The following is a 26,167-nucleotide window of genomic DNA, read 5'->3' as shown; positions in this document are numbered from 1 at the left end:
GGGAGATAATGCAAGTGGAGAGTTCCAGTGGATAGTTGCATACAAGAGTCTGGAGTATGGGGGTGAGGGGGCAGTAGTCCAATCTGGGGGTAAACAATGGTGACTTTCCCAAATCTCATTTAAACCTTGGGTTTGGAAGGGGCCATTCAAGGACCTTGCACAGATCAGAAGAGCCCGGTGGAGAAGAGCAGAGGAAGGCGCTCCAGGAAAGAAGGCTGAGAAGAGCAGCCAAAGAGTTAGTGTTGACACCAAGAGAAGGGTTTTGTAAAAAGCCAGCAGAGGAGACTTGTGGTCAAGATGGCAGAGTAGTGAATGCCATGCTTGTCTCCTCCCATGACCACATCAAAATTACAAGTAGAACCTCCTGAAGTCTAGCTGAACAGAAGTTTTATGACAAAGAATATAAAAAAGTCACACTGAGAAAGGTAGGAGGGACTGAGATGAGAAACAGGCTGGTTCCACACTCACATGTGTCAATTAAGAATCAGGAGGGAGCCCTGGCTGGTGTGGCTCAGTTGGTCGAGCACCATCCTGTGCACCAAAAGTTTGCTGGTCCGATTCCCTGTCAGGGCACATACCTGAGTTGCAACTTCATTCCCTGATTGGGGTACAGGAGGCAGCTGATCAATGTTTCTCTCTCACATCGATGTTTCTCTCTCTTCCTCTCCCTCTCTAAAAATCAATTAAAAAAAAAAAAAAAAAAAAAGACTTTCAGTGATTTCTCAATAGAAACTTTGCAGGCCAGAAGGAAGTGGCACAAAACATTCAAAGTGATGAAAAGCAAAGACCTACAACTAAGATTACTGTACCCAGCAAAGCTATCATTTAGAATTGAAGGAGAGATAAAGAGCTTCCCAGACAAGAAAAAGCTGAAGGAGTTCATCACCACCAAATCAGTATTACAAGGAATGTACATGGAAAGGGGAAAAAATTAAAAATATGAATAAAAAAATATTGCCAAAAAAATTTATTATGTGGCAAACACATAATAAAAGCAGTGGATCAACCAATATTAAAGCTAGTACAAAGATTAAAAGGCAAAAGTAGAAAACTACAACAGTAAATTAAGGGATACACACACATATAAATAATGACAAAAAAAGTAAACATGAAGGGGTGAGTAAAAATGGTAGTGATTTTAGAATGTGTTCAAACTTAAGTAACCATTAACTTAAAATAGGATACTATAAACATAGCTTGGTATATCTGAAGCACATGGTAACCACAAACCAAAAATCTACAAGAGATATACAAGAAATAAAGGGGAAGGAATCTAAACACAACACCATAGAAAGTCATCAACATTCAAGAGAAGAGAGTAAGAGAACATGAAAGGAACAGAAAAGAACTACAATCAGAAAACAATTAAGAAAATGGCAACAACTACATACCTCTGACATGTAAATGGATTAAATGCTCCAATCAAGACACGAAAGAGGACATGTACATATATGCAATGGGATATTAGTTGGCAATAAAAAAAGAATGAAATCTTATCATTTGCAACAGCATGGATGGACCTAGAGGATATTATGCCCTGACTAGGAATCCAACCGTGATTGCCTGGATCATAGGTCAATGCTCAACCGCTGAGCAATGCCGGCTGGGCTGAAATTTTTTTTACTTAACAAAAAGAAAGCCAGCCAGAGGACAGAGTTTCTAGGAGAAAGCAGTCAACATCAAATGACTAAGGGAATGCAAGATCAGACCTGCAGATATCCGCTGGACGTGGCCGCGTGAAGGTAAAGGGTGATTTCGGAGAAGGCATTTTGGGGGTGGGAAAGGAGAAGCCCGACTGCAGGGAGTGGAATGAGGAAGAGGGCTGAGGACATGGACACAGATCACAAAGCAGTTTATAGGGGTGAGGAAGGGGCTAAGTGAGAAAAACCTGAGCATACTTATTTTGGGAAGGGAAGACTCAACAGGGAGGGAAGTGAAGTAGAGAGGACAGTGGGTGGAGGCTAGTGGAAAGCACTGCAGTGGGGGGTAGCGGAGCCAGAGCACAAACAGTGGGGGGCCCGGGCTTTGCTTCTGCCCAGTGAAACTTGTGACAGGAAGGTAAAGAAGCTATTTTCCTCTGTGAAGTAGGAGGCAGAACCATCTGCTGAGGGTAAGGTAGGAGGTGGTGGGAAGGAGCTGAGGAAAGGTGAAAATTAGTAAGAGTCAGTAACTGAGGAGAGAATGGAAGTAACTGGACCATTCCTGGGCAGAGTGGTTCATATCAGACCATAGGCTCTGCGCTGGGCTGGGGTGCAAGCGAGAGCCCACATGAAGGAGCTGGATGACCAGAAGAAAAGGCAGGAGGCTGTATTATGTGTTGGGAGCACAGGTGACAAACGAAAGAACTAAAGGATATGGAGGGTCAAATACTGGATTGTGACATTTCAGAGGCAGAGCTGCCCCCGGGGACAGTGGATGTCCATGGGAGTGAGCTGCAATTGGGGGTGGGGAAATGCTGTCAAAATGAGGAAGAAGGAAGCCAGGGCATCAGACAGACTTTTCATCCACACTGTCGAGGAAGGCACTAGGATGGTGGGGTGGGGACCCGAGACAATCAGACAGGTGCTGAAGTCCTCAGTGAAGGAAGCACATCAAGGGAAGAAAACTGAGTGGCAGGAAACTCAGAGGAAGCATGTTTATACAGAGGTGGAAGAAAAAATGTCTAGAAGTAGCAATGAGCACAAAAGTAGTGTGGGCCACCCCCCATCAGATCTGTGTAATGGGATTGGGTGAGGGGGGAGCCTTAGCTCATTTGAGGAGCAGGGGAGAACATTCTCTCCATGGTTGAATATAACATTTCGTTTGTTCTCTGAAACATCTCTTGTAGGTCAGCACTGGGGGCAAAGTGGGGACAAAAGCACAGGCAGTGTTGAATGAGAGCGCTGAGGGTTTGCCACGGGGAGAGGTGGGTGTCAGCCTTTTGGTCCAGGAGATAGACTGGCAGGGACAAAAATGTCAGGAGCCTGATGGAGACTGATGCTAGATGATACTTGATGCCTGAAAGTCAGGGTTCCAGAAAGATCTAGGCCAAAAGCTGGTTTGTGTCCCAGGAGTCTATGTTGTCCCTGCCCTGGACTATTTCTCCCTAAGAAAACTGGTCTTAACTCCATGTCTTCTATCCAAGCTTAGCACCTACTTGGAACTATATTTTCTCAAGGAAGAAGGGGAAGAAGAGGAAGGATTGTCACTGTGACAGAAAAGACTGGTTAGGTCAGAGTAGGAAACTAGGCTGAGAGGGGAGGTGGGTAGACATCAGCAGGAGCCCCTAGCCCCAAGCTCTCCTGGGACATGGGCCTCTTCCCAATCTCCCATTCCTAGAGGGGCACTCACCTTATTTGCTAACCTTAAACTCCTGCAGTCTTGCCTAGAATATTTAGGTGCCTTGATATTCACTTCTATGAAAAGCCAGGAAGGTGTGCCTGTGAGGCTGGTACCGATGAAAAAGGTATGGGGTGAAAGCAAAAAAGCAAAACAAAACAAAAAACCCGTAAAATATTGACCCGGTACTTCCCCTGCACATGCCCATACATTTGAGAAGTGTTACAAAAGAAAGGTTAGCTTGTGTTTGAAAAAGGGACCAGTTCAAGGTCCTAAGCACCCGGCCGCCGAACACAAAGTCCCTGTGGTGTGTCAGCTCTGCTCACTGCCCCATCTTCCAGCTGAAACTGGGTCTGGGCGGTCTGCAAACAGAGGGGCTAAACCCCACCGGGTCAGACTCTGTCTTCCACTCCGCCCAGATCGACCCATTCCATTCTACTTAGGAAAAGGTTTCTCTCTTTACTTTGACCACCAGTCTTGGTTAAGCATCAGGAAAGAAACAAATTACACATTTCTCAGAAACTGAAATTTTATAAAAAGGCATTTTTCTCTTATACCCATAAAATGATATAATTTTTGCAAGTATAGAAATATGTCATAAATTATACAGAATGTTCCTTAATTACAGTTCAATGCAACTTAGTACTTTCCTCCCTCCCTAAAAAACGAGAGAGAACCAAAAAAATAATATATAACTGTATATATATATATATTTTTTTATATTTATATAATAGACAAACCAAATATGAAAAAAAAATCATTTCCTCTTTGGTATAAAAATCAGACTCTCACCTTGAGAGACGCACAAACAGACATGATGTTGGGTTTGTAAACTGTGTGGCCAAAAGGGATTTCCCTGTCAAGCTTTCCCCTCCTCCCACTGGAGGCCAACCAACCTTGCCTCACCACAGCCCACCTGCAGTTCTACAGGGCTCCTACAGAATAGAATGTTCAAGATATCTGTACCCCACTCCCAGCTCCCCACCATTCCTGAGGACCCCTCCCCTCCACGACCAAAGACGAGGAAAGGATTCTTCCCAAGACTAACTTGGTAGCAGTGAAATTGGGAAACACCTAATTTGGGGAAGAGCTCCCTAGGTATGGAGAGGCAGGATAGTTGTGCTGAGGCTCCAACTAGTCCTGTCCAGGCCAAGCCAGGCACTGAGCAGAACTTCCACCACCCAGAACATGGACTCACCACCTCCTACCAGATTCTGGGCCCAGAGGGGTGGGACCCCTTGTCTACCAGAAGGGAGAAGCAGAGGCCAGCTTCCCCGTTCAGGCCCACCTCAGGTCCTGGGGTGTAGGTGCAGGAAAACGCCAGATGAGGAAGGAGAAGGGAATTCAGAAGGGACTCTGCTCATGGACTTGAGTCTAAATTTAAAATAAAACAAAACCTTTTTTCAGGACTAAACTTCATACCCAGCTTTTGGCCAGGGAATGACAGAGCTACTTTCCCTGGCTCCAGTCCAATACCAGCAGGACTTATGGAATCCAGGAGTTGATATGCGTGTGTTCTGGGGGAAGGGACAGCTCTTCACTCTCAAGGTGAGGAAGCAGACAGAAGCAAATCCTCCTTTACACTCTCCCCACACCCTCTAACTGAAAGGCACCTCCCTCCCTGGTCAGCCTCACTGTCCCTCAGGGGGACCATCCACTGGAGGACCAACCATGAACTGTGGCTCCTCCCTAACCACTCCACATCCAGCCAGGTTTGGGTACCTGTGTGGGCCAACCTCCTTTTCCCCAGGAGAGTTAAGACACCAACCACAAGATAAAAGTCACTTAGAGGCCTCCTCCACTTGCCAAATAAAAAAGACAAAACCAAATAGACACAAACACAAATCAAGGAGAGACATACACGATGTGAGGGGCCCAGAGGCCCCAACAGGTCTCTGGCTTCCCGGCATGATACATTCTTATGTAATTCAGGAACAGGGGCTCTAGGGCCCCTGTGGGGAGTGGGAGTAAAAAAATACAGAGACTATAGTCTCCCTGTGGGTTCCCAGGCAAGGGAGGGGCAGACTCAACCTCTCACAGTTTTTTTTTCTGTTTTTGGTTCCATATCTGGTCCCCCACTGGGACTGGTTCCAGATGGTCCAGCCCTTACTCTGCCCTTGAGGACTGCCCCCTCCACCTTCCTAGCTAGTGGGAGGGCCCCTGGCTAGAAATGCCCCAGACACTTCTGGTGGGACCAGTAGGACAGAGTCTACCAGGGGAGATGTCTGGGAGAGGCAAGAAGGAAGACGGGCAGTTCTCAGACACGGTCCTCTTGGTGGCCGGCCTGCCCTGTGTGCTCTGATCACTGGCACGGGGCATAGAGGTCCCAGCCTTCATCCTTTGAGGGGCTTGTCGGCTCCTCCGCTGGGGCTGCTGGCGCTGTCACTCTTCTTCCTGCGCAGGCTCTCAATCCAGCTGGAGCTGGAGCGGGTAGTAAAGCTGGAGAGTGCCAGGGAGCTGAGTCGCATGTTTTTGCCAGACATTATGAGCTCCCCAAAGCCTTCCTGGTGGGAGAAGGCATAGCCAGAGCGCCGGGATCCTGTGCGACCCACCCGCCGCATGCAGCGGTGCTGGGCCTTCTGTTTCTTCCTCACCAGCTGGGTGTAGCGGACCTGGCAGAGGGTGGAAGAGAAGCACAAGGAAGGAGCCACCTTCAGTGTGGCAGTGTCAGACACCACCACCGAGAAGGGACCCAGAGCCCCCAGGACAGGACAGCATGGGGTGTCTGTCCCAAGGAACACCACCAACACATAAGAGTCATGAAGCCCAAAAGCTGCAGCTGCATGAGTGCTTGTGCCAGAAGGGCTTTCAGACACACCCAGCTTCTCACCGTGTCAGAGAGATCGGGCTTCAGGTTCAGCTTGAGGAATCGAAAAGCAACTACGGGCATGATGCAGACTACCGTGGTAAGCACGATAGTCAGCCACACTGTGGGCTGGGCCAGGGTGTTCTGTGCATTACCTGAAAACACAGAGGAGTCAGAGGCCTTGGGAGTTATAAAGTGGACAGGTCCCCATTTCTAATCCTGGCAGCCCCACTTCCCTAGTCTCACAACCTAAGTCATCCTGGCTTCTTGCCCCACCCTGCTCCCCAAGGAGGTATCTCCAAATTTGACTCTAGCTCCAAACTCTCCCCAAAACTTCAGACCTATTTCTTTAACTGCTTTATTTGACGTCTCTGTTGTACAACTAACAGGGATCTCAATTTCAAATGGACAAAAGTGAACTATTGCTTCCTCCACCCCAACCTGCCCCATCTTCCCCAGCTCCAGAAATGCCACCCCCCACTCAGTTGCTACAACTAAAAGCCCTGAAGTCAACTTTGACTGCTCTCTCTCAAGCTCTTCATCCAATCTGTTGGCTCCATTCCAAAATACCTATGGAATTCCACAACATTTCACTGTATTGCAAACCACCATCGTTCTCACCTGGGTTAATGCTATGGCTACCCTTCCCTTTACACTTTATTACACTTTATAAATAAAGTGTAAAGTGTTTTGTTATCGTCTACAAAACAGTAACGGTGATCCTTTGAAAACATAAATCAGTTTATGGCATTTCCCTGCTCAAAGCCTTCTTAATGGTTTCCTCTCACATTAAGGTTAAAATTCAAAATTCTTAACCTGACCTATATGGGCTTAAATGATTTGGACCAATTCTCATCTCCCCCTACCCCACTGCCCCAGCCCTAGCTTCCAACTTCCATTTCCTACACACACACACACACACACACACACACACACACACGCTCCTCCACTGCCATGACCTCCTGCAAGTCCCCACCTAAGGCTTCTGTATCACTGTTTCCTCTTCCTGGATCATCCCTTCCCTTTATTCAGATTTCTCTGTGCCAATGGTCTGTCCTCAAGAGGTCTTTGCTAACTACTCTTATCCCTCTCTACCCTACTTGATGTTTTTTATAGGATTTATTAGTCCCAGACGTTATATCTATTAACTAGTAAATTATTTCTCTCACTGAAATAGGAAACCCAGGAGGACAATGCTTTTGCCTGTTTTGTTCATTGCTGCATCCCCAGCATCCAGAATAGTAGGCGACCTATCGTAGAAGCTGACTGAAGGCCCACTGAGTGAATAAATGAAAAGATCTAAAGAAAATGCCAAAACTGTAAATGCATCTTTCACCTCATGCCTCCCAACCAGCCCCTTTGCCACCCACCATGGCCACCCGATCATCGCTTCTGAACAGCCTTACACAAAGTCACTACGGTAGTTTCTTCACTGCCCATCACTGCCAGATTCACCTTTCTAAAGTAAAGTAATCCTTTGATGCCATTCCCCTCTCTTCTCAAAAAATAAAAATAAATAAAAGACTCCTGCAAGTCTGATGCAAACCTGACAGCCTGGCATTCTGACACCTTAAATGTCCTACCTTCCATGGTCTTTCTTCCACCACTTCTCAGTGGGTATTCCTGCCCCACCCTGGTTGGAGCTCTCTCCATTCCCTAGAAACAAGTGGCCCTTTCACACTTTCAGCTCTCCAACTTTGAATTTGACTCCCAATCGTGGCGGAACTCACAGCAGACTCCTGTGTAGGACTATCCCTGACGACCCCGCATACAATCACTTTGCTGACCATGACACCTGCCACCCCTTGACCTCCCTTGGGCGCTGACCTCGTACAGCCTAGCAGGGCTAGTCTTCACTCTCATGGACATGGAAGCTCTCTGAGGGCAGCACCTGGGTCAGATACACCCAGCTATCCCCCCAGCACCTTGCAGAACAGCTGGCACATAAGGAGTATTGAGTAAATGCTCATGGAGTGCAGACTGGCTACCTACCCTGTTAGTCCCAGAATAGTCGTGTTTCCTCAGTGATTCAAGAGGAAGCCACCAAGACTCACCCACAAACCGGAACTGGTTGGGAAACATGTCGAAGAGCCCATTGCTATGCATGGCAAAGAGAATGGCAAAGTAAACAGCTAGGCTGCCCCAGATGAAAAAGTGGTTGATGGCCGTCCAGTAGCCTGTATCAAGCCCAATCTGCAAAAATCAGGAGCTGTCACAGGCAGAAGGAGTTACCACCCCAAAACCCTGTCCCCTTCCCAGAAACAGAACTGTAGTGCCCAGGGCAGCCCCAGGGACAGGAGGCTTCCTCCTTCCAGATGTAAGGGCAGCTCCTAAACTGCCTCATACCTGTACGCTGACAACAATGACCAATGAAGTAGCCACAGTGACCGCAAAGGACTGGTAGTCGGCCAGCTGGGTGCCATCATCCCGGGTGGCCTCGGCAAATACCCCATAGGGGATGAAGAACATGAGAACAGAGGTGTAGATGCCCTGGGCAATGCAGATGAAGAATTCCCGCTTGTTGAAGAGGAGGTTCAGCTGGCCTGGCTCATATAGCTTAGGGTACTCCATGCTCCGCTGCTCTGGGACATCCTGTGTGGGGAGGATCAGGTGGCACAGGAGGCCTCAGAGGCTGCCGTTCTGACACCAGCAGACCCTGTCCCTGCCGCACCCTTTCTAAATTCTTTGACAGCTAGATTCAACCTCCAGCCAACTGCCCCCAATTAGTCTATGCTCAGCAACCCAGGGGAGTTACAGGTCAGCTGTGGTTGAGAGGGAGAACCAGCCACACCCTGTCCAGCTGGAAAAACCACCTTCCCAGGGACCACAGGCAGAGGGCATGGATGTCACATGCCGACCACTATCGGTGTGACTCCTTCACAGCAATGTCCTTCTCCCCATCCACCTGACCATCAAACTCCCCCATACCTGATCAAAGACCCCCATAGCCAGGACTGGGAGGGAGGTATATACAATGTTATAAAGGGTGATGAAATACTGGTCATAGACGGTCTAGAAAGAAAATGGGGGGAGAGAAAGGAATAAACATGTAGTTTTTATTCACTACAAATCAGGCAGAGGAAGGCAGCAATGTAGCATACATGGAGACCCAAGGAATTTTCTGGAACTCTATCTCCACTACTTCAACAACCATTTTTTAAATGCGTGAACCTGGCAAAAGCTAGGCCCTAAGGGACTGAACACTGAACAAAACAGATACAATCTCTGCCCTTAAGGAACTTACAGACAGGCAAGCCAGTGGACTATGAGCTCACTACCTGGGCGGAGAAGCCGCAGAAGAAGCCAAACCAGAAGTGGACCATGGTGAAAGCAAAGTTCTTGTAGAAAAAATAGCAGAGGAACTTGCACATGCGCAGGTAGGACCAGCGCCCATGCACCAGCAGGAGGCGCTGCAGAAACTTGAACTGGGAGAAGGAGTAATCTGAGGCCAGGACAGCCTGGATCCCTTCTTGCCCACTGATGCCCACACCAATGTGAGCCGCTGCAGAGACAAGAGGGGAAAAGAAGGTGAAGATGGCTACACACCTGAGAATCCCACCAACTTACAGTTCCCCTTCCTCATTAGTCTTCCCTGGTCCCAAGGCCTCATGGCGCCTTCTGTCCTCCCACCAGCCCCCACACCTGGACAGTCCGTACTCACTTTTGATCATGCTAACATCATTGGCTCCATCCCCAATGGCAAGTGTCACAGCCTTCTTGTACTTTTTAACCAGTTCCACCACCTGTGCCTTCTGCAAGGGGGTCACCCGGCAACAGATGACAGCTTTGCAGGCACAGGCTGTCTCCAGAAACTCCAGCTCCATGTCTGCCTCCAACGCATGGGCCTGCAACACAGAGAGCCCTGAGAGATCAGCCTCCCCCAGGAAAGACACAGGAATCAGCCCTGCCCAGTCCCCTTAAAAACCACAGCCCCTCTGATGTCAAAGGAAATGAGAATAAGGTAATATATAAAAGGCATACAGAGAGAAGTGCTCTCTGGAAAAACACTGCCCAAGCAAAGAATGGCAACACTTACCAGGCTGTGTCCATTGATGACCAGGGCATACTCCCCAGCCACGGCTTCCAGGACAGAAGTAAGCTTGGAAGAAGAAAGTTGCTCATGGTAAGTAAAGCCATTGCCTATGGTGCGGGACGGGTCCATCATCTTCTCCCGGGCTTTCCTGTGAAGGGGAAATGAAACTGTGGTCTCCTGAGACAGGAACAGGGATTCAAGCCCAATCAGGGCCCAGAAAGCCCTGCCCGACCCATGTTCACAATGCAGAGCACCTGCGGTCTCAGGCCTCTTTACCTGAGCTGCTCCCGCACTTCCAGGACGGTGTGGCCAGTGACCATGAACACCTCTGACATGTCATCCGTCAGCATCTTGCAGGAATAGCCAATGTTCACAGCCGTCTCTACCAAGAGAGAATGCAGGAGCTACGAGCAGGCCCCCAACAAAGTCAGCACTCCGCTGCCTGATATCCTAGGCTCATGCAAGGACCCAATGGGGCTGCTGTCCAGATGCAATTTCCTCTGCCCTGCTGGACTCTAACCTTGTTTGTCTCCGGTGAGCACCCAAATCTTGATGTTGGCCAGTGTCAGGAGGGCTATGGTCTCTGGAACCCCTTGCTGAAGTTTGTCCTCAATGGCCGTTGCACCCAGCAGCTGAAACACCACAAGGGTCCCTGGCACGAGAGTTCTAGACACAAGCCTTCCTTGCTCACCCTTGGCCCATTCTGTAGCCCATACCATCATGTCACTTTCAATCTCCTCGTAAACGCTGGCCAGCCTGTCTTCCTGGCTGTCCTGGGCCAGGCTGGCTTGGAGTCGTCTACCAGCCCACTCCTCATAGTATTCTTCATCCAGATCCTTGTAGGCCAGTACCAGGGTCCTCAGCCCTTCCCCTGCATATTCCTAGAGGCAGAGTCAAGAAAGTTACCCCTCACCCTCTCCCACAATACTGAGAGTAGCAGAACCACAGGGTCCCTCCTCTCCTCACACCTACATTCAGGTGGTCAGTGGTGGTGTTGAGCAGCTCTTGGGTGGAGTGGTGGAGTCTGTCCAGCAGAATAGTGTCAGCCCCTTTGCAGTAGAGTCGGATCTTCCCCTCTGGGTTTCGCACTGAGTGAGGTGGGGGAGAAAGTCCCAGAAAAATTCAGGCAGGTGAAGACCCCAACATCAACATATCAACAAGGGTCACCCAGCACACCTCACCCCATTCCAGGCCTGTATGCTGCCCTGAATCCTCTAGCACCTGGTCCTGGCCTCACCTATAACCGACATCCGCTTTCGGATATTGTTGAAGTCCAGGATGGCCAGCAGCTGGTAGGTGACGGCTGTGCCCATCTCATGGACAGTGATGGTCTTGGGAGTACGAGAGCGGAATACAAAACCAAAGTTCCTGGCTGCAGTGACCAGGGCCCCCTCGTCCGGCGACTGGGCTTTGTAGTACAGCTCCCCTGGGTGGGAGGAAGAACACATGTGATGTAAGTAGCCACCCTCTCAGTCACATGTCCCACCCAGGAACCCCCAGCCAGCCACAGTGCAGAGCAGTACCCAAGCTTAAAGACCTGAGTCAGGTAGGGGAGAGCACAAAGCCAGCTCTGCAGCTTACCTTCATTCTTTTCTTCTGACATAACAGTATGACACAGGGAGAGGAGGCGGAAGAACTCATGGATGTAGGGGTCCCCCATCTTAACAGCCTCCAAGAGTGTGGGGTCCCAAAATAAGAACTTCTTGTCAGCCAGAGGATTGAAGGAGAAGTCGATGGGTTCAGGCCTCTGTGGCAGATGAGAGGGCGATTAGCAAAGAGTGGGTCGCCTACAGGCAGTATCCCAAGGACAGTGCTCCCCACCCTATTGTTTCCTGCCCTTCCAATTCTCAGTAGGGGAGTCCAAGATCCTGTCCACTATGGACCTCAAAATTCCCACTGCTACCAATTCTTCCTTAAAATATGAATTTCTTCAAGCAGCTTCCATCTCCTGACCAGATAACACATCACTCCTAACTATACCAACTGTTAATGGTCACCTACCCTATGTTTAATTGGCATACAGAATAACTGTGGAGGCTGGACCTTACCTCTCCCAATTCAGCTTTGTGCCCCAGGACATCGAACACATCACCTACACACAGCCAGGACAGAAGAGAAGCAACATCAGAGCTACAGTTCCCTCAGAGCAAGGGTAGAAACCTCCAGCACAGAACCCCCCCACACACACAGGTTCATGAAACCCACAACCCTAATCGTTGAGCAAATATCACACAGAATCACACTACTGACTCAAGGGGCAGGTGGAAACATGCACCCTGGATCCTCAGAAGCCCAGGACTAAAAATCATGGCATCTGCTGCTCCCCATCCCTGTTCTTATGACTCTGCCCCCACCTGCTTGCCTCCCAGGGCAGCTTCTATTTTACGACCCTCCCCTAAGGGCTCCCAGGCCTCCTAGGTGCCTTTCACCCTTTAGGCCTACACAACAGACAAAGCCTCACACACTGGCCGTAAGGCCTGGGTTAGTATAGAAAGCAGTTACAAGAAGGACTCTCTCTGCATAAAAGTCAGACATCACATGCCCTGCCTCAAGCCATCCCAGCAGCTCAGCCACAAGGCCCCTGCCAGAGGGCCACACTAGAAAGACCATGGTCACATTCCAGAGACTCACAAGGCCCCTGAACAGCAACACAGGGTGAGTCTAGCACTCCACCGGGGCAGCCAAGATCCAACCTGGCCGGGACACTCAGAGGCCAGTGTCTCAGGCTTCACTTCAGACAGCCAAGGTACTCCCTTACTGCCTAGAGCTGAGACCAGGGTGAGAGTGTCAGTGATGAGAGGGAAGCACTGTCAGTGTATGCTTCCTGACATGAAACACAGACTGGACCCTTTCAAAGTCCCACAGACTCCAGTAGGAAAGAAGTAAAAACCCAAATGTCAAGACAACTGTGGGATGCCCAGCTGTTGTGGCTCAATGGATTGAGCATTGTCTCATGTACCAAGAGGTGACTGTTCAGGGCACATGACAGGTTGCAGGCTTGATCCCCAGTAGGGGCCATGCAGGAGGCAGCCCATCGATGTTTCTCTCTTATCGATGTTTCTATCTCTCACTCTCCCCTTTTCTCTCTCTCTCTCTAAAATCAATAAAAACATTTTTAGCCCGGCTGGGCATGGCTCAGTGGTTGAGCGTCAACCTAGGATCCAGGCCATCGAGGTTCAATTCCCTGTCAGGGCACATGCCCGGTTACGGGCTTGATCAATGACTCTCATCATTGATGTTTCTGTCTCTCTCCCTCCCACTCCTTTCCTCTCTCTGTAATCAATAAAGATATATTTTTAAATAAAAAATAAAATAAAAATAAATTAAAAATAAAGTAAAAAATAAAAATAAATAAATAAAAACATTTTTAAAAAATAGAGCTAAAATTTAAAAAAACAAAAAGACAACTGTGGGAGCCCCAGGATCACTCTCCTTCTAGGCAAGATACAAGCCCTTTTCTCCAGTGGCACCACCTACCATAGCTGCGGCCATTGATAGAGCATTTGTTGAAGACCATGATGTTCTGGGTAAGGGTGCCCGTCTTGTCAGAGAAGATGTACTCCACCTGGCCCAGCTCCTCATTCAGTGTGGTTGTGCGGGCCTCTGCAGGCGTCCGCTTCTTCATGCAGAACATCTTCTTGTCCCAGTTGATGAAGTAGCTGTGGCCCAGGCGAATGACCTCCACACTGCACAGGAGATGGAAGTAAGGCTTGGTGGGAAGGGAAGGAGGTGCCCTACCCACACAGGCCTTCACTGCAGGTGCTCCAGCTTGGGAGAAACAAGAACAGAGTGACACCTGGGCATGGGAACCCGGGTGCAGAAGGGCAAGGAGAACCTAAAGGTGAAGCCAGCCACATAGAGCTGGCAAAGGAATCCCCCAACCCGACCCTCTGATGCTCTCCAGATAAAAAGGTGCAAAGGGTCTGGGCAGGCAGGGCAGACACAGGTAGAGGAGAAAGAGGGACTGGAGACAAGGCATTCGACCAGCTCTTACCTCAGGACTAATAATACAGAAACCATGCAGAGAAAACAAGAGAAAATATGAGAGGGAAGGAAGAGAAAAAAGAGAAAAGTAATGAGGGCGCTGCACGTGCCACAGCAACACAGGTGCCACCTCAAAAGGCGTCACAGTGGGGAGAGGAAACCAAAGAGGCTCTAAGCCCACTCCTCGCTGCCCCAACACAGCTGACACTCTCCTTCCACTGGGCTCAGGGCTCCACAACCCCAACTCTGTGGCTTTCAGAAAGAACATGAGGCCAACTCCAGAAGGGAGCGGGGCCTCAAAAATCTGGGCAATACCAGTTCACAGTGGCATGGTGCTTTGAGCATCCCAAGGTTTGTCCACACCCTCTTCTTTGTTAGGCGTTTCCTTTGGGATATGGACTGTCAGTGTTTCAGAAAGGGCTCTGTGTTTAGGTCCAGTATAGCCAAGTAATGGGGCCACATCTGGAATCCTGCTCCTGACCTGAGGCTGCTATCAGGATCCAGTTAACAGGCAATACTGAGCTGGCTGGAAATATCTTTATGGCCTTTTTCCCAATCAGCTGATCAAGCACCAACCTCAACCCCCATCTCCCCTAAACACACGCACTGTTAACTTGATGAGACTTAGAAAACTTTCCTAGGTAGCTACCACGGGCTTGAATACAAAACACAGGCAGCAATGCCCAAAGATGGAAAAAAAATTAGGTTGGAAGAAAACATTTAAATAGTACTGAAGAATCAGAGTTACAATGATAATGATGGACATGCTACCACCCAATATTTGTAGAGTAATTTAATTTTTAAGCTATTTTCCAATCAAGTATCTTATATCAAGACATCCCTATGAAGAAGGTGGGCCAGGTATTATTATTCCCATTTTACATGAGAAAGCTGAGGTCTCCAGTGATTGTGGATTTACCTGAGGTCAAGTGACTAACGAGAAGGCAGGACCAAACCACAAACCTCTCAGTCTCCTCTTAGTGTTCTAGGAAAGCCCTCAGCACAGGAACTCTATCTCCTATCACTGCCACCAGCACTAGGATCCGGGGGCTAGTGGGGAGATTTGAGGACTATCTGAGGAATCTGTATGAACAAAAAAAATGGCATATGGGAGGAGTTCTCAGACTCCATAAAGCATTTCCTTAAAAAGTTGCAGGTTCACTTATCTCAAGTGCAGGGCACTAAGTACAAAAGAAAATCTCTTTCTTTGGCGACTCTTTCTTCCTCCTCTTGCATCTCCCTTTTCCTGTTCATTCTCGCTGGTACAGCCCATTACCATCTCTTTACTGCAAGCATCCTAAATGTCTCCTTGATCCTATTTATGCACACCACTACCTGCCAACACTTCCTAAAATATTCTTAAGAATTTTTTTTAAAGAATCCTTTAATAGTTTACTAAGTACAAAGGCCAGAGGCAAAAATTCAAGACCCTCCACAATCAGGAACAAACTTATGTTTCCATCTCTCTGCCCCACAGCCAAACTGTTCTGTGACCATTCCCAGGTTCCCATATCCAAGCCTGTGTTTCTAGCCCTCTTCCCCAGGCTTTACTTTCACCCATCCCAGCCACCACTCAAAGCCCAGTTCAACAGCCACCTCTTCAGAGATGTCCTTCCTGATTAATTGTGTGGGGACAGATGCTCTTCCATCTCTCATGGCACTTTGTGCCTCTCACATGGTGTCTCAGTGTCTTACACTGTTTGTATCTCCCCTCCCCTACCAGTCTGCTGCTTTTGAAGGCAGAGGCCATGTTCTACATCTCTGCGTCCCCTTGCTGTACACATAAGACTGTAGGTAGAATGACTTCTAGAACACTTGTTCTCATTTCCTGTTATCACGTGTTTAGAACTTCCGTCCTCTCTAAAGTGCTTAAAAGGAAGGAGATTCATTCCTACATCTTTGTATGTGCCATGCACCTAACATGCTTCTTTGCACAAAGTTGGCATGCAACAAACATGTGCCAAATAAATCAGTAGTTTTCACTCTATACAGTCCGAAGCGCCTGGAAACTGTGGTGAAGTTAGCTCTGCACACAAAGATAAAGAGATAATATAAAATGTTCACAGCACAGGAAGAAGAGGACACCACATTCCTTCTCAAGGATTTCATCTTCATAGACAAGGGAAGTTTGCCAAGGGACAACCCGAGCTCCCTGGAGAGACCCCAGGCATAGAAGGCACATACCTGACATAGAGCGATATGGGCACGACGGTGTTAAGGATGATGATGTAGGACCAGAAGGAGAGGAAGCCAGAAAAAAAGGCACTGTCTACTGCCTCATCCCAGGGCAGGTAGACCTGGAAGCGCATCCCGACCTCGTGCTCCCAAATGGCATTGCCAATGGCCAGGATCACCCCCATGCAAACCAAGAATCCAAAAATCTGGGGAGGAATGAGAAGCAGAGGTGAGGCTGCCACTTAGGAAGCCCTCAAAACCAAGTGTGTCCCTGAAGGTCATCACTCATACCTGAACCCTCAAAAGCTCAGGCATCTTTAAAATGGTGGCATGCTCTAGTGGGAAGCGCCCAGAAGTGGTGACAGGTTCTAGTCTGCCACCAACCATCACATGGCCTTCTTTCTGAACATTTTTCCCATCTGGATGATGGGGAAGCTGAAAGTGTTGTGTAGCTCCCCATCTGACATCCTAGAACCCTTATGAGGCCTCAAAGGTGGTAAAAGTGGGGGAAAGCTGCTTTCAACATTCCAAAGAAGCTTACTGGAAATCACCATTTACTTGAGCTAAGCCACCATAAGCCAACAACAATGCCAAATTTCTCTCATGTTCATTATCTCATACAGATTGCCTCCCCCCGACCCCCCACTGTTTTAAACCAGGAAATAAATTGTATTTTCATAAATGTAGATTTCTTGATAGCCAAAAATCTTATAAAGCTTGTAGTCCTTGAAGAAGGATCCTAAGAAAACTTTGGAGGTTAAAAGGAAAAAATGGAGACCACTGTCTGACTTCATACATATATTTGCCATGCTGCCTTCACTCTTGAAGCTTTAGAATAAAATAGAAACCATCCTGGTGCCCAAGGACCGCCAGAGGGCAATGTAAGCCTCTGTGTGATAGACAGCCACTCTCCCTCAGGCGGGGCTTCTACAAGACCTTTAAGGCCAGGATGGAGACCGTCTCACCAGAGGCTGGCCTCAGACTTTGCAAGCTGGCATGTGGGGGGCAGGCAGCAGGCAGTGGGGCACAAGATGGGGAGGAGAGAAGGGGAGAAGAGCCTGACAAGGAGTTCAAATTTCTAGCCAAACAAGAGAAGGATTCAGGAATCGCCAAAAACTAAAACAGGAACTTTTCCTTTGGGATCCTTCGCTCTTAGAAGTCAGGCGAAAAGACCCCATTAGACCCCGTTCTTCATCCTCCAAATGGAAATTTTTCTTTTAATTCCTTCTCCATCCCCATGAAGGCCTCCTTGTCCCAGGCAAAAGCAAACAGAAGGTCACATGCTACACTAAGTCATCATCATAACTGGAATCCAGAGAAAGGAAGACTTGTTTTAGCTTTAAGTTGTTGATTCACACACGTTCCAAAGGTTTTTTAAATAATATCTTCCAAGGAGCCTGAAATAAACACTGCCTTTGAGTGACTGACCTGCCAGTGCCTTTAAAGCCAAAACCTAAAGCTTGGCTACTGATCAGGGAAGAGAAATGGGAGCAAAGGGAACTGCCCCTGGAGAACCAGCAGGGCAGGGCTGGGAAATCATATGTAGGAAGCCTTACCCAAAGCACCAGTGTATTCATTAGGCGATCAATACTTGTTCTCTTAAATTTCGTCCTGCCACTGTTCTGCATCAGCTTAGTGTCAGGACCTACAAAGGAAAAGGAAGGGCTAGGAAAGCCAAATAAGGAAACTGCCTCTGGGCTTCTGCCCAAGTCCCCAGACTACAGGACATCAGAGTGGAAGAGAGACACGGGCTGGATGGACAGGAGGCTTGAATTCAGGGCTGGAGGCTTTTTACCTTATACATGGTACCAGCCCACTCAGTCTCCTCCCACATCCCTAAGGAAGAGCTGAGAAACCAACTCTTACCCTTCTTTCTTTGGATCCTAGGAGGCTCACCTGCAAAGATGACCAGCCCGAAGCACCACTCGGTGTTCCGCAGCACGCAGCCCCGCAGCAGCATGTTCTGGTTGCTCAGGGGGAACTTGTTCTCCTTCCAGTAGAGCATTCCACTGAATTTGTCCAGCTTGTTGTTGGGAGGTTCGCAAATTACTTCACCTGAATAGAAGACAAGCATGACACTGCTCAAGGTGCAGTCTGTAGCCTGACCATGAGACAGCAAAACAGAAAAAGCAGCTGAGGGAGAGGATGTTAGGACATGGGCCTACCTAGTGGGACTGCTAGTGGGACTGTAAGCTGATGGGAAAGGAATGAGACAACATACACTAATATTAAGAATACACGTACCCTTGGACCCAGTAACCCCACTTTGGGGACTCTATTCTACAAAAATAATAGCACAGGTCACAATTTTTATTGAAGCATTATTTAAATAGAAAGACTAGAAACAACAGAATGGTCAAGGAATAGTTGAATAAATTATGATACATCAATTCTATGAAACAATATGCAGCTATTAAAAAGAATGACATAAATTTCTTTACATGGTAACGTGATAAGATAATGATGATGAATAGGTAAAGAAAGACAGGTCGCAGATTATGGTACAGTATGATCCCATTGATTTACGTTCGTATAAACATAGAAAAAAGTGTGAATGAAAACATACTCAACTGCCAGTTAACCTGATTGCCTAAGAAGAGTAGAAGTGGAAGACAGGAGAGCTTTTTCTTGTACACACTGCACAGTTTGTCTTGTTAAAAGGAACATATATCACTATTCTGAACTGAGTAAGAGTAAGAAACAAGAATAAGCTGAGCCACGACTAGTGTTGCTCAGTGGTTTTAGAACATCAGCCCATGCACCAAAGGGTCTTGGGTTCAATCCCCAGCCCAGCTGGGACATGTGCAGGAGGCAACCAATTGATGTGTCTCTCTCACATTGATGTTTCTCTCTCCCTCTCTCTCCTTCTCTCCCTCCCTCCCTTCTACTCTCTCTAAAAATTAATGGAAAAAAATATCCTCAAGGACTAAAAAAAAAAGAAAAAGAATAAGCTGAAGTTTTCTCAATAAGCACAGCAAAGAGGGGGTTATCATTCTTGAAGATCTCTTGAAATGACTGTCAATTCAAAAATAAGTGATAGCCACCTGGCATTCCTGACACCCCCACCCCCACCCCCAAAAGAGTTCAGGGAGCTGTATAATCACAGCAACAAGAAGCCAAAAAGAGGAAGTGCAATTTAAACCCTCAAACCCAACCACCTCCTCTTCCTGAAAGCTAGTTTTCCAAAATTACTCACCATCAAACTTGGCAAGCTTACTGATGTCTCCCAATTCTGAGGTGACTGGAATCGCCTGACGCACTTTCATGTTGGTCTCTCTGGAAGGACACCCAAAGTCTTACTTACCCAAAGTTTTCAAAAAGGTACACATCCAAGACCTGGGAACCCTTTTCCAGAACAAGTTTTTTTACCCCTACAGAGGCAGAAGGAGAGGTATGACAATAAGCATGCAACTCACCCATCGAGTTCTGCTGTCTCTATGTAACACAGCCCATGAGGCTCACTGCTGGAAAGTAGGAGGAGATCCGCCTAGAAAGAAAACCTAATGAAAATCCCAAAAACCCAGTCCTCCACCCCCAGTGGACTCTTTGATGATCCTTCCACCAAGCATTCTTAGCTTGCTTAGTCCCAAGCATGTGAATGGCCAGAAAGGAGCCAGTTCTAATCATACTAACATGACACAGAAGCTTCTCATTCAAGAAAGTTTCCTTCCAAGGGTGTTTAAAAGGCAGCAATAAGTCAGGGGAGACTCATCCTTTCTGCCAAAGGAAACACACTGCAGGCCCTGAGGGGCACCTGGTCCCTTACCGCCACAAACTGGTTATTTTCTAGCTTGATGATATCACCAACACAGACATTCATCCACTGCTCCTGCTGGAGGCTGAGGCAATGAGAAGACAGAGAGGAGGCTGTCAGCAGCTAGATAAGCTCCTAGGAAACCCCTTCCCCCCAAGGCCTTCAGTCACCAATAGGCACTCACATTCCATTGATCAGCACCTGAGACTGACGGTTATTCACCTGGTTATCACTCTTGTGGCGGAACTAAAAAGAAGGAAACTAAGAAAGGTAAGACACCTTTTCCTGCTCCAAGGGATTTAGATGACCAGTGGAATGCAGAGCATGCTGGGTACCACCTATACATATCTGTTCACAGATCTACTCTCTCTCTGCTTCCCCTTCCCTACTCCTGGCCAAGATATCATGAATCTAGCTGGACCAGGTAAGGGATGGCAATGAAAACAACTCACATAGTCATCAGTGGCATCTTTAACAGCTGTGATGGTGAGGACAAGAACCAAAGGCACGATGGTGGTGAACCAGGACAGGGACGAGATCTGTGGGATCAACTGAAAACAGGAAAGAGAAGGCACACCTCTGAGGCCCCATCCTATGCCTTCTTTTCCCCTCGACCTTTCTCTTCCTTGACTGTATTTGACTTTGTGAGTTGCAAAGGGTCTCCCACAGGTTACTTACCTGCAGAATGAGAAGGAACAGGAAGTAGGTATTGGCAACTTCCTGGAACTGCTCAAAGAGGTTGACAGGCAGGAAGGTGAGAATATTGTACTTGGAGGTCTTGATGCAGTTACTCTATGGCAGTGGGAGAGAAGATAATGAGGCAGTCTCCAACCCCAACCCAGAACCAGACTGAGGCTGCCTTCTCCATCTACACTGCCCCAAACCTCAGCCCCCAAAAGCCAGCAACCACAGGTGTGGAAGGGGAAAAGAGCAGAAGAGAAGGGAGCCTCATGGGGTCAATGTAACCGCATCACTGACAAGTGAAGGCATGAAAAATTCAGCACAGTAACAGATGGAGAGTGGTGAGGAGGCTGCCATCCCCTCTCCCAAGCACTCTCCCAGTCATAGGATATTCCTGCACATTTCCCCTTTCCAGCTCAGGAGAAGGGTTTGAACAGGTGGTCTAGAGCCACTCACCGCATACTGGAATTTCTCATTGTATTCTCGGTCATTGGCCCGTGCCCTCCTTTCTTCTTCTGCAACAGAATGATATTGCAATCAGGAGGAGCAAACTAAGGCCTGGACCAACAATTTGTCAGGCCCACCCCACTTTGTGGGGTTTCCACTGAGGGCCCTTGATTCTTTCCACAGTATACAGTTTTAAGGAATTAGCGCCACACCTGAGGTGTCACTAAATTCTTCCCTCTAGTCCACCTCTCACCACTAGCCGGACTGCTGGGCTCTGCAGGCATTACATTCACAGAACAAAATGCCTTCTTCTTTCCTCACCAACAACTGTCAAGGTCTTCCACTGGGGGCACTCAGTTCCTCTCCTCACCCCATTCATTAATGGTCTTAGGCATTAATGGTCTCGGGAATCCCCAGAGGAATAGCAACTGGAGACACAAAGCTTCCCTCCCCTGGGAACCCCTACAGATCTAGCCATGGTACCACCCTCTCCTAACCTGGGGGGTGAGGTGGGGTGGGTGGCACTACAGAGGGTCACAGTGCCCTGGAACTGCTCTGCGGCAGCATCCCAGCCCCACGTGCAGTCTCCTCTACAGGAGCCTCTGCCTGTCACATGTCACCAGAAGTGGCTTCTGACTGGCCCACAATGACATCACCTTATTTTAAAGCTCATCTTCTAGTAGAAGGGGGGTCAGGGATATGGGTCATGCAGACTGAGACAGACATGAAGGAGAAAGGAATGGGACGTACTTGAAACAGCTGCTCTCTGACTGTAATCTTTCTTGTGCCATCTGCACACATTTCCCCTAAATAATATATTTGTCACTAACTGAGTGACAAATGCCCTACACCTATCCAGAACCTCCACAGATCTGGAACTGTAGGCACCAAGTTCAGGTACAGAACATGGGGTCTCTTATGAAGGTTTCTCCAGCCCATCTCCCAGGGTCACAATTACCACAGGCTGAAAATGGGGGCATCCTGGTTAGGCAGTAAACACAATGCCTTAAACCAGTCCTGCAGCCAAACGCAGTATTCCACACCCCCTCCCAAGACCCCTGCAGAGCACACTGCAGTAACAAAACCTCAGACCACAACATCCTCTGCCTACCCAGAGCTCTCCTTCCTTGTCATCACTTTACTGCCAGAAACTTCCCCAGAGGGGACCCCCGGGCTGAGAACTCTTCTAAGTCACCAAAGACCATGCAAAGGGAGAGTTAGGGACCAGACCCTTCCGAGCCAGGACCTCTGGGTCTGGAAAGGAGAGGAACGGGGAAGGTTGGGGGAGGCAGAGGACACGGGAATGTAAGGGTGGGAGAGGAAAAATTATGGGCTCGGGAGAGCTGCCAGTTGCTGCCTCCCGTTACCTGTCCCCCAAGAGGGCTTCTTTCGGCTCCAGGAGGGGGGCGCCCCGGCCCGGGCCCACTTCTCTGGCATCTCCTTGGGGACTGTCATGATCCCGGTTTGAGCGGGGAAGGGCGGCCTGGTTGTTGGTCGGTCCTTGGGCTCAGCAGCGCCGATGGGGCGGCCCCCCTGGGAGGCGCAGGAGCTGCGGCCGCTCAGAGGGGAGCCCGGGCCGTCGGGCGCACGCCCCAACTGCAGCCCCAGCCATTCTCTCAGCCTCCCTCGCCCGGGGACGCCACGCGCCCAATTACGCTGCGGCCGCCAGCCCGGATGCCCCAGCAGACATCGAGAGCTGAGAGGTCCAGAGCCCCAGCGCGAGTCCCGGGCTCCGCCCCGCCCGCTCCCACTGCAGGGCAGCTGCCTGCCAGTGCCGCGTAGGCGAAAGCGCGCGCCCAGCCCCGCCTCCCCGCCCGGCCAATGCGGGTGAGGGGACCACCAGTGCTGTAGGGGGCCACTGCTTCCGTCCCACCCCAATCCCTCCCGCAGGAAAACTTGAAGGACCTGGGTGGATGGGAAGGGAGGGGAGAAAAGAGGGAGACAGGAGGTGTGAGGACAGACGGGAGATGGAAACACAGCTCCCCAGGCCAGAGAATAGGAGCTCCAGGTACCCCAAGATAAGAGTCTGTGTGTTTAGGGCTAAGGGGCAGGTACTCAGCACCTTCCCAGAGAACCCAGCTTAGGGATCATGGGAAAGAATTAGGTTTCCTAGGCTCCCCCAGGATGGGTAAGAGCACCAGTCTACCCTCCTTCAGACTTATTACCAGTTGTCCCTCTCCCTTTTGCTCCCTGAGCCATAACACCCACTCTTGATAGCCAACACCACCCCCCAACTCCTGCCTGTCTTACCTGGGGGGCGCTTTTTTGCACACAGTGCCATCTCACCCAGCAAGGTCCCAGCAATCCCATGGGAGACCCTGCAGGAAGGTGACATGTGGATCAAGAACCTGAGGGTAACCCTTCATTCCCCTCTTCAGATTCCCCTGAAGGTTCTCTTCCCCAGTTCTAACTTTGCCCCTCCATCCCAGCCTTACCCACCAACACCCCGCTCTTAGTGTCCTGATGGGTCCTTGAGAAAGGAGATTTCACCACCACCTCCCCCCATGCCTCTGCCTTGGCTAATAAGTGGGACTGACAGCTCACAAAAACCAAGACCTGCAGGGAAAGGAAGGTGGCAGGGAGAGGAGGCCAGATATTGACTGGAGGGGCACAGCTCTCAAAATACCCATTCCAGGGACAATGGATGCCCCCATGTGCCCTCCTAGAGGCAATGAGTGGTGCCTGTGTTTACTGGAAAGTAGAATTTCCACCAAAGGGTGGGGTTGAGGGAACACCAGCCAGGAAACACCTGGCAGAGCATCAGGAAACAGGGTGGGCAGGCTCTACCCTGCTCGAAAAGTTTATAACCCTCCAATCCCCCTCCCCCCATATTACTGGGGCTTTCATTATCACCTCCTCCAGAGGAGCTCACATTAGAAGCATGGCCTTCACTTTCTGCATAGTCCCCAAACCACTCCTCTAAGACTAGGTCAGTTGCCTTTCTAGACAAGCAAAGGGATCTTCCCAATCCCATGGGTACTTGAGCCTCTCTCTCCTACTCCAAGCCTAGTCCTATCAGTATGGCATTGGGTACAGGCTCAGGGAACATCAGTCAGACGGACCTCTGCTTCCTTCCATCTACCCATGTCCTTCCTTTCACCTAAAAAGGTAAAAGTTCTGGCTTACAAGACAGGGTCACAGAGCCTCACCCCTATTCCCCAGCCTGGTCCAAAGGAAACTGCCAGCCAGGTCCTGGGTCCTCTTGTCACCTCCTCTTTCTTTGTCTGGGTGGAAAGCCTTCCTCCTCCTCAGTTCCCCTGTCTACTGGGCACACCCCGCCAGCCTGTCAGCTCCAAGAGATACTAATTGCCTGTCTGCCCAACCTCTATAATTACAGACTCCGGCCACAGCCATGTCACCCAAACCAGTCCTCTCTTCACAAACTCAGACTCCCTTCCTGAACCCCAGATCAGGCAATACTGAAAGCCAGAAGTCCCTTTCCTCCCTGACCCTCCCCAACTCTGGCAGCCAAGGGTGCCTGGCTCAAGAAGAAAAACCTCATCCACATTTTAGAGATGCCAAGCCCTCCCCCAGGGCCCCCAGCCAGGGTCTCCACCCAGTCTAGTGTGAGTCATGGGAGGGTGGGGTGTGGAGGGAAAAGTCAAAGGAGAGGATGCAAGGGTGGGCATCACCAGTCCCATAGCCAGCCCCACTCTTTCAGGGAGGCAATCAAGAAACACTTATCAGCCCACAGATCTGGGTTTGAGTCCCATCAAAGAGTTAATGAAGGAGCTGCACAGCTTTTAGGAGTCAGGAGTCTGGTCACTGACCAGGAAAGTTGTTTTACCTCCAGGACCCTGGGGAGACTGAAAGCTGGCTTGGTCCCAGACCTCATCCCCTCTAGGGGGTTGCACTAGGAAGGGAAAGGGAGGGGGAGACCTGGGAACAGGGACTCCTCTCACTTCTTCTTCCTAGTCTCACATTCAGGACCATTAGCCGCCATGTAGCCCTGCCCCCCTCACCCTGCCCCAGCCCCCTCCGCAGCCACATTTGGGATAAAAATAGCCAGCTCTGGGAAGAAGGCAATGCTCCATGGAGGAAAACCGCTCCTCCTCTAGGGCTGGCCCCTGCTCCCTGCCAGCCCAAGCCCGGGAAGACTGACCCCCTTCTTTCAGAGGAAGCAGGCAGGGATATTTGTGGGCAAGGCAGGGGAACAGCGGGAAATGGAACCCAGGACCCCCAGCTCACTTGCCACCAACAGCATCCCTGGCCACCTTCCATCCCCGAGGACAGAAGCCAGGACTCACTCCCCAGCTTTGAGCACTCACAGCTACTACCTATCCCTGCACCCTTGCTTTTCCTCGGGCACACAAAGCCTACCGTCCCCAACTCCCTTCTCCTGGCACCCAAACCCGGGGACCCCGGTTACTCCTCTCACCCCCCCCCCCCAACTCTCTGGGCCGCGCTCCTCTCTCCGCTGCTCCATTAGCTGCTCCTCAGCGCTCCCGAGCCCCTTGCCTGTCTCCGCGCGCCCCTCGGCACCCCATCCTCCCGTCGTGCAGACGGCCTTCCAAGCTCCCCATCCTCAGGCACCCCGCACCCTCTTCCCTCTAGTCGCCCTCTCCTCCGTCTCACCGGCTCCCGGCTCCCTGCCCCGTCCCCCCACACCCCCCGCGGGCCCGTCCGCCCGGACTCCGCGTCGGCAGCCTCGTCTGCCTCAGCCCCTCGCCGGAGCTCCGGGGCTGCCCCGCCTCGCCCGGCCTCACCTCAGCGCTCAGCGCTCGGCGCCCGCCCCGGCGGCCCCGTCCGGCCCATGCCGGGGGCTGGGGCGGGGGCGCTCGGCCTGGCTCCCCGCGGGCTCCCGCCCCCCAGCTGCAGCCCCGCTCCCCCCGGGCCTCGGCCCGCTACTTTGTGTCAGTTTCGGCCACGGCGGGGCGGAAGTGACGGATGGGGGAGAGGGCGGGGGGCCGGAGTAGGTTTTGGGGAGAGAGCCGCCATGTTTGTGCGGGGCAGGGGGAGGGTCTTAACC

General features: G+C 50.1%; 1 protein-coding gene across 4 annotated transcripts; it reads right to left on the bottom strand.

Moving 5' to 3' along the window:
* Window positions 1-3,842: 3,842 nt before the first annotated feature.
* On the bottom strand, window positions 3,843-26,056 carry ATP8B2 (ATPase phospholipid transporting 8B2). Of its 4 annotated transcripts, XM_081122243.1 has the most exons (29): window positions 25,905-26,056; window positions 23,449-23,516; window positions 22,566-22,731; window positions 21,208-21,266; window positions 20,749-20,862; window positions 20,523-20,621; window positions 20,255-20,316; window positions 20,083-20,155; window positions 19,733-19,803; window positions 19,513-19,592; window positions 18,213-18,371; window positions 17,873-17,961; window positions 16,326-16,522; window positions 13,635-13,843; window positions 12,206-12,249; window positions 11,739-11,904; window positions 11,395-11,583; window positions 11,130-11,245; window positions 10,874-11,038; window positions 10,678-10,789; window positions 10,434-10,539; window positions 10,161-10,305; window positions 9,786-9,969; window positions 9,403-9,626; window positions 9,053-9,136; window positions 8,471-8,716; window positions 8,179-8,317; window positions 6,149-6,279; window positions 3,843-5,930 (listed from the first exon to the last, which is right to left on the bottom strand). In XM_081122243.1, exons 2-29 carry the CDS (start codon window positions 23,506-23,508, stop codon window positions 5,652-5,654), a joined length of 3,768 nt encoding a protein of 1,255 aa, XP_080978369.1. In that variant the 5' UTR covers window positions 23,509-23,516; window positions 25,905-26,056; the 3' UTR covers window positions 3,843-5,651. The 4 variants fall into 4 exon arrangements, with proteins under 4 accessions (XP_080978369.1, XP_080978371.1, XP_080978372.1 ...); XM_081122245.1 differs by lacking the exon at window positions 22,566-22,731; XM_081122246.1 differs by lacking the exons at window positions 22,566-22,731; window positions 25,905-26,056 and adding an exon at window positions 24,348-25,632.
* Window positions 26,057-26,167: the final 111 nt, after the last annotated feature.

The sequence above is a fragment of the Miniopterus schreibersii genome (genome assembly GCF_964146895.1).
Source record: "Miniopterus schreibersii genome assembly, chromosome: 19".
Classification (NCBI taxonomy): domain Eukaryota; kingdom Metazoa; phylum Chordata; class Mammalia; order Chiroptera; family Miniopteridae; genus Miniopterus; species Miniopterus schreibersii.
Note: the sequence above shows the minus strand (reverse complement) of the source record. Positions and strands in the feature narration are given on the sequence as shown.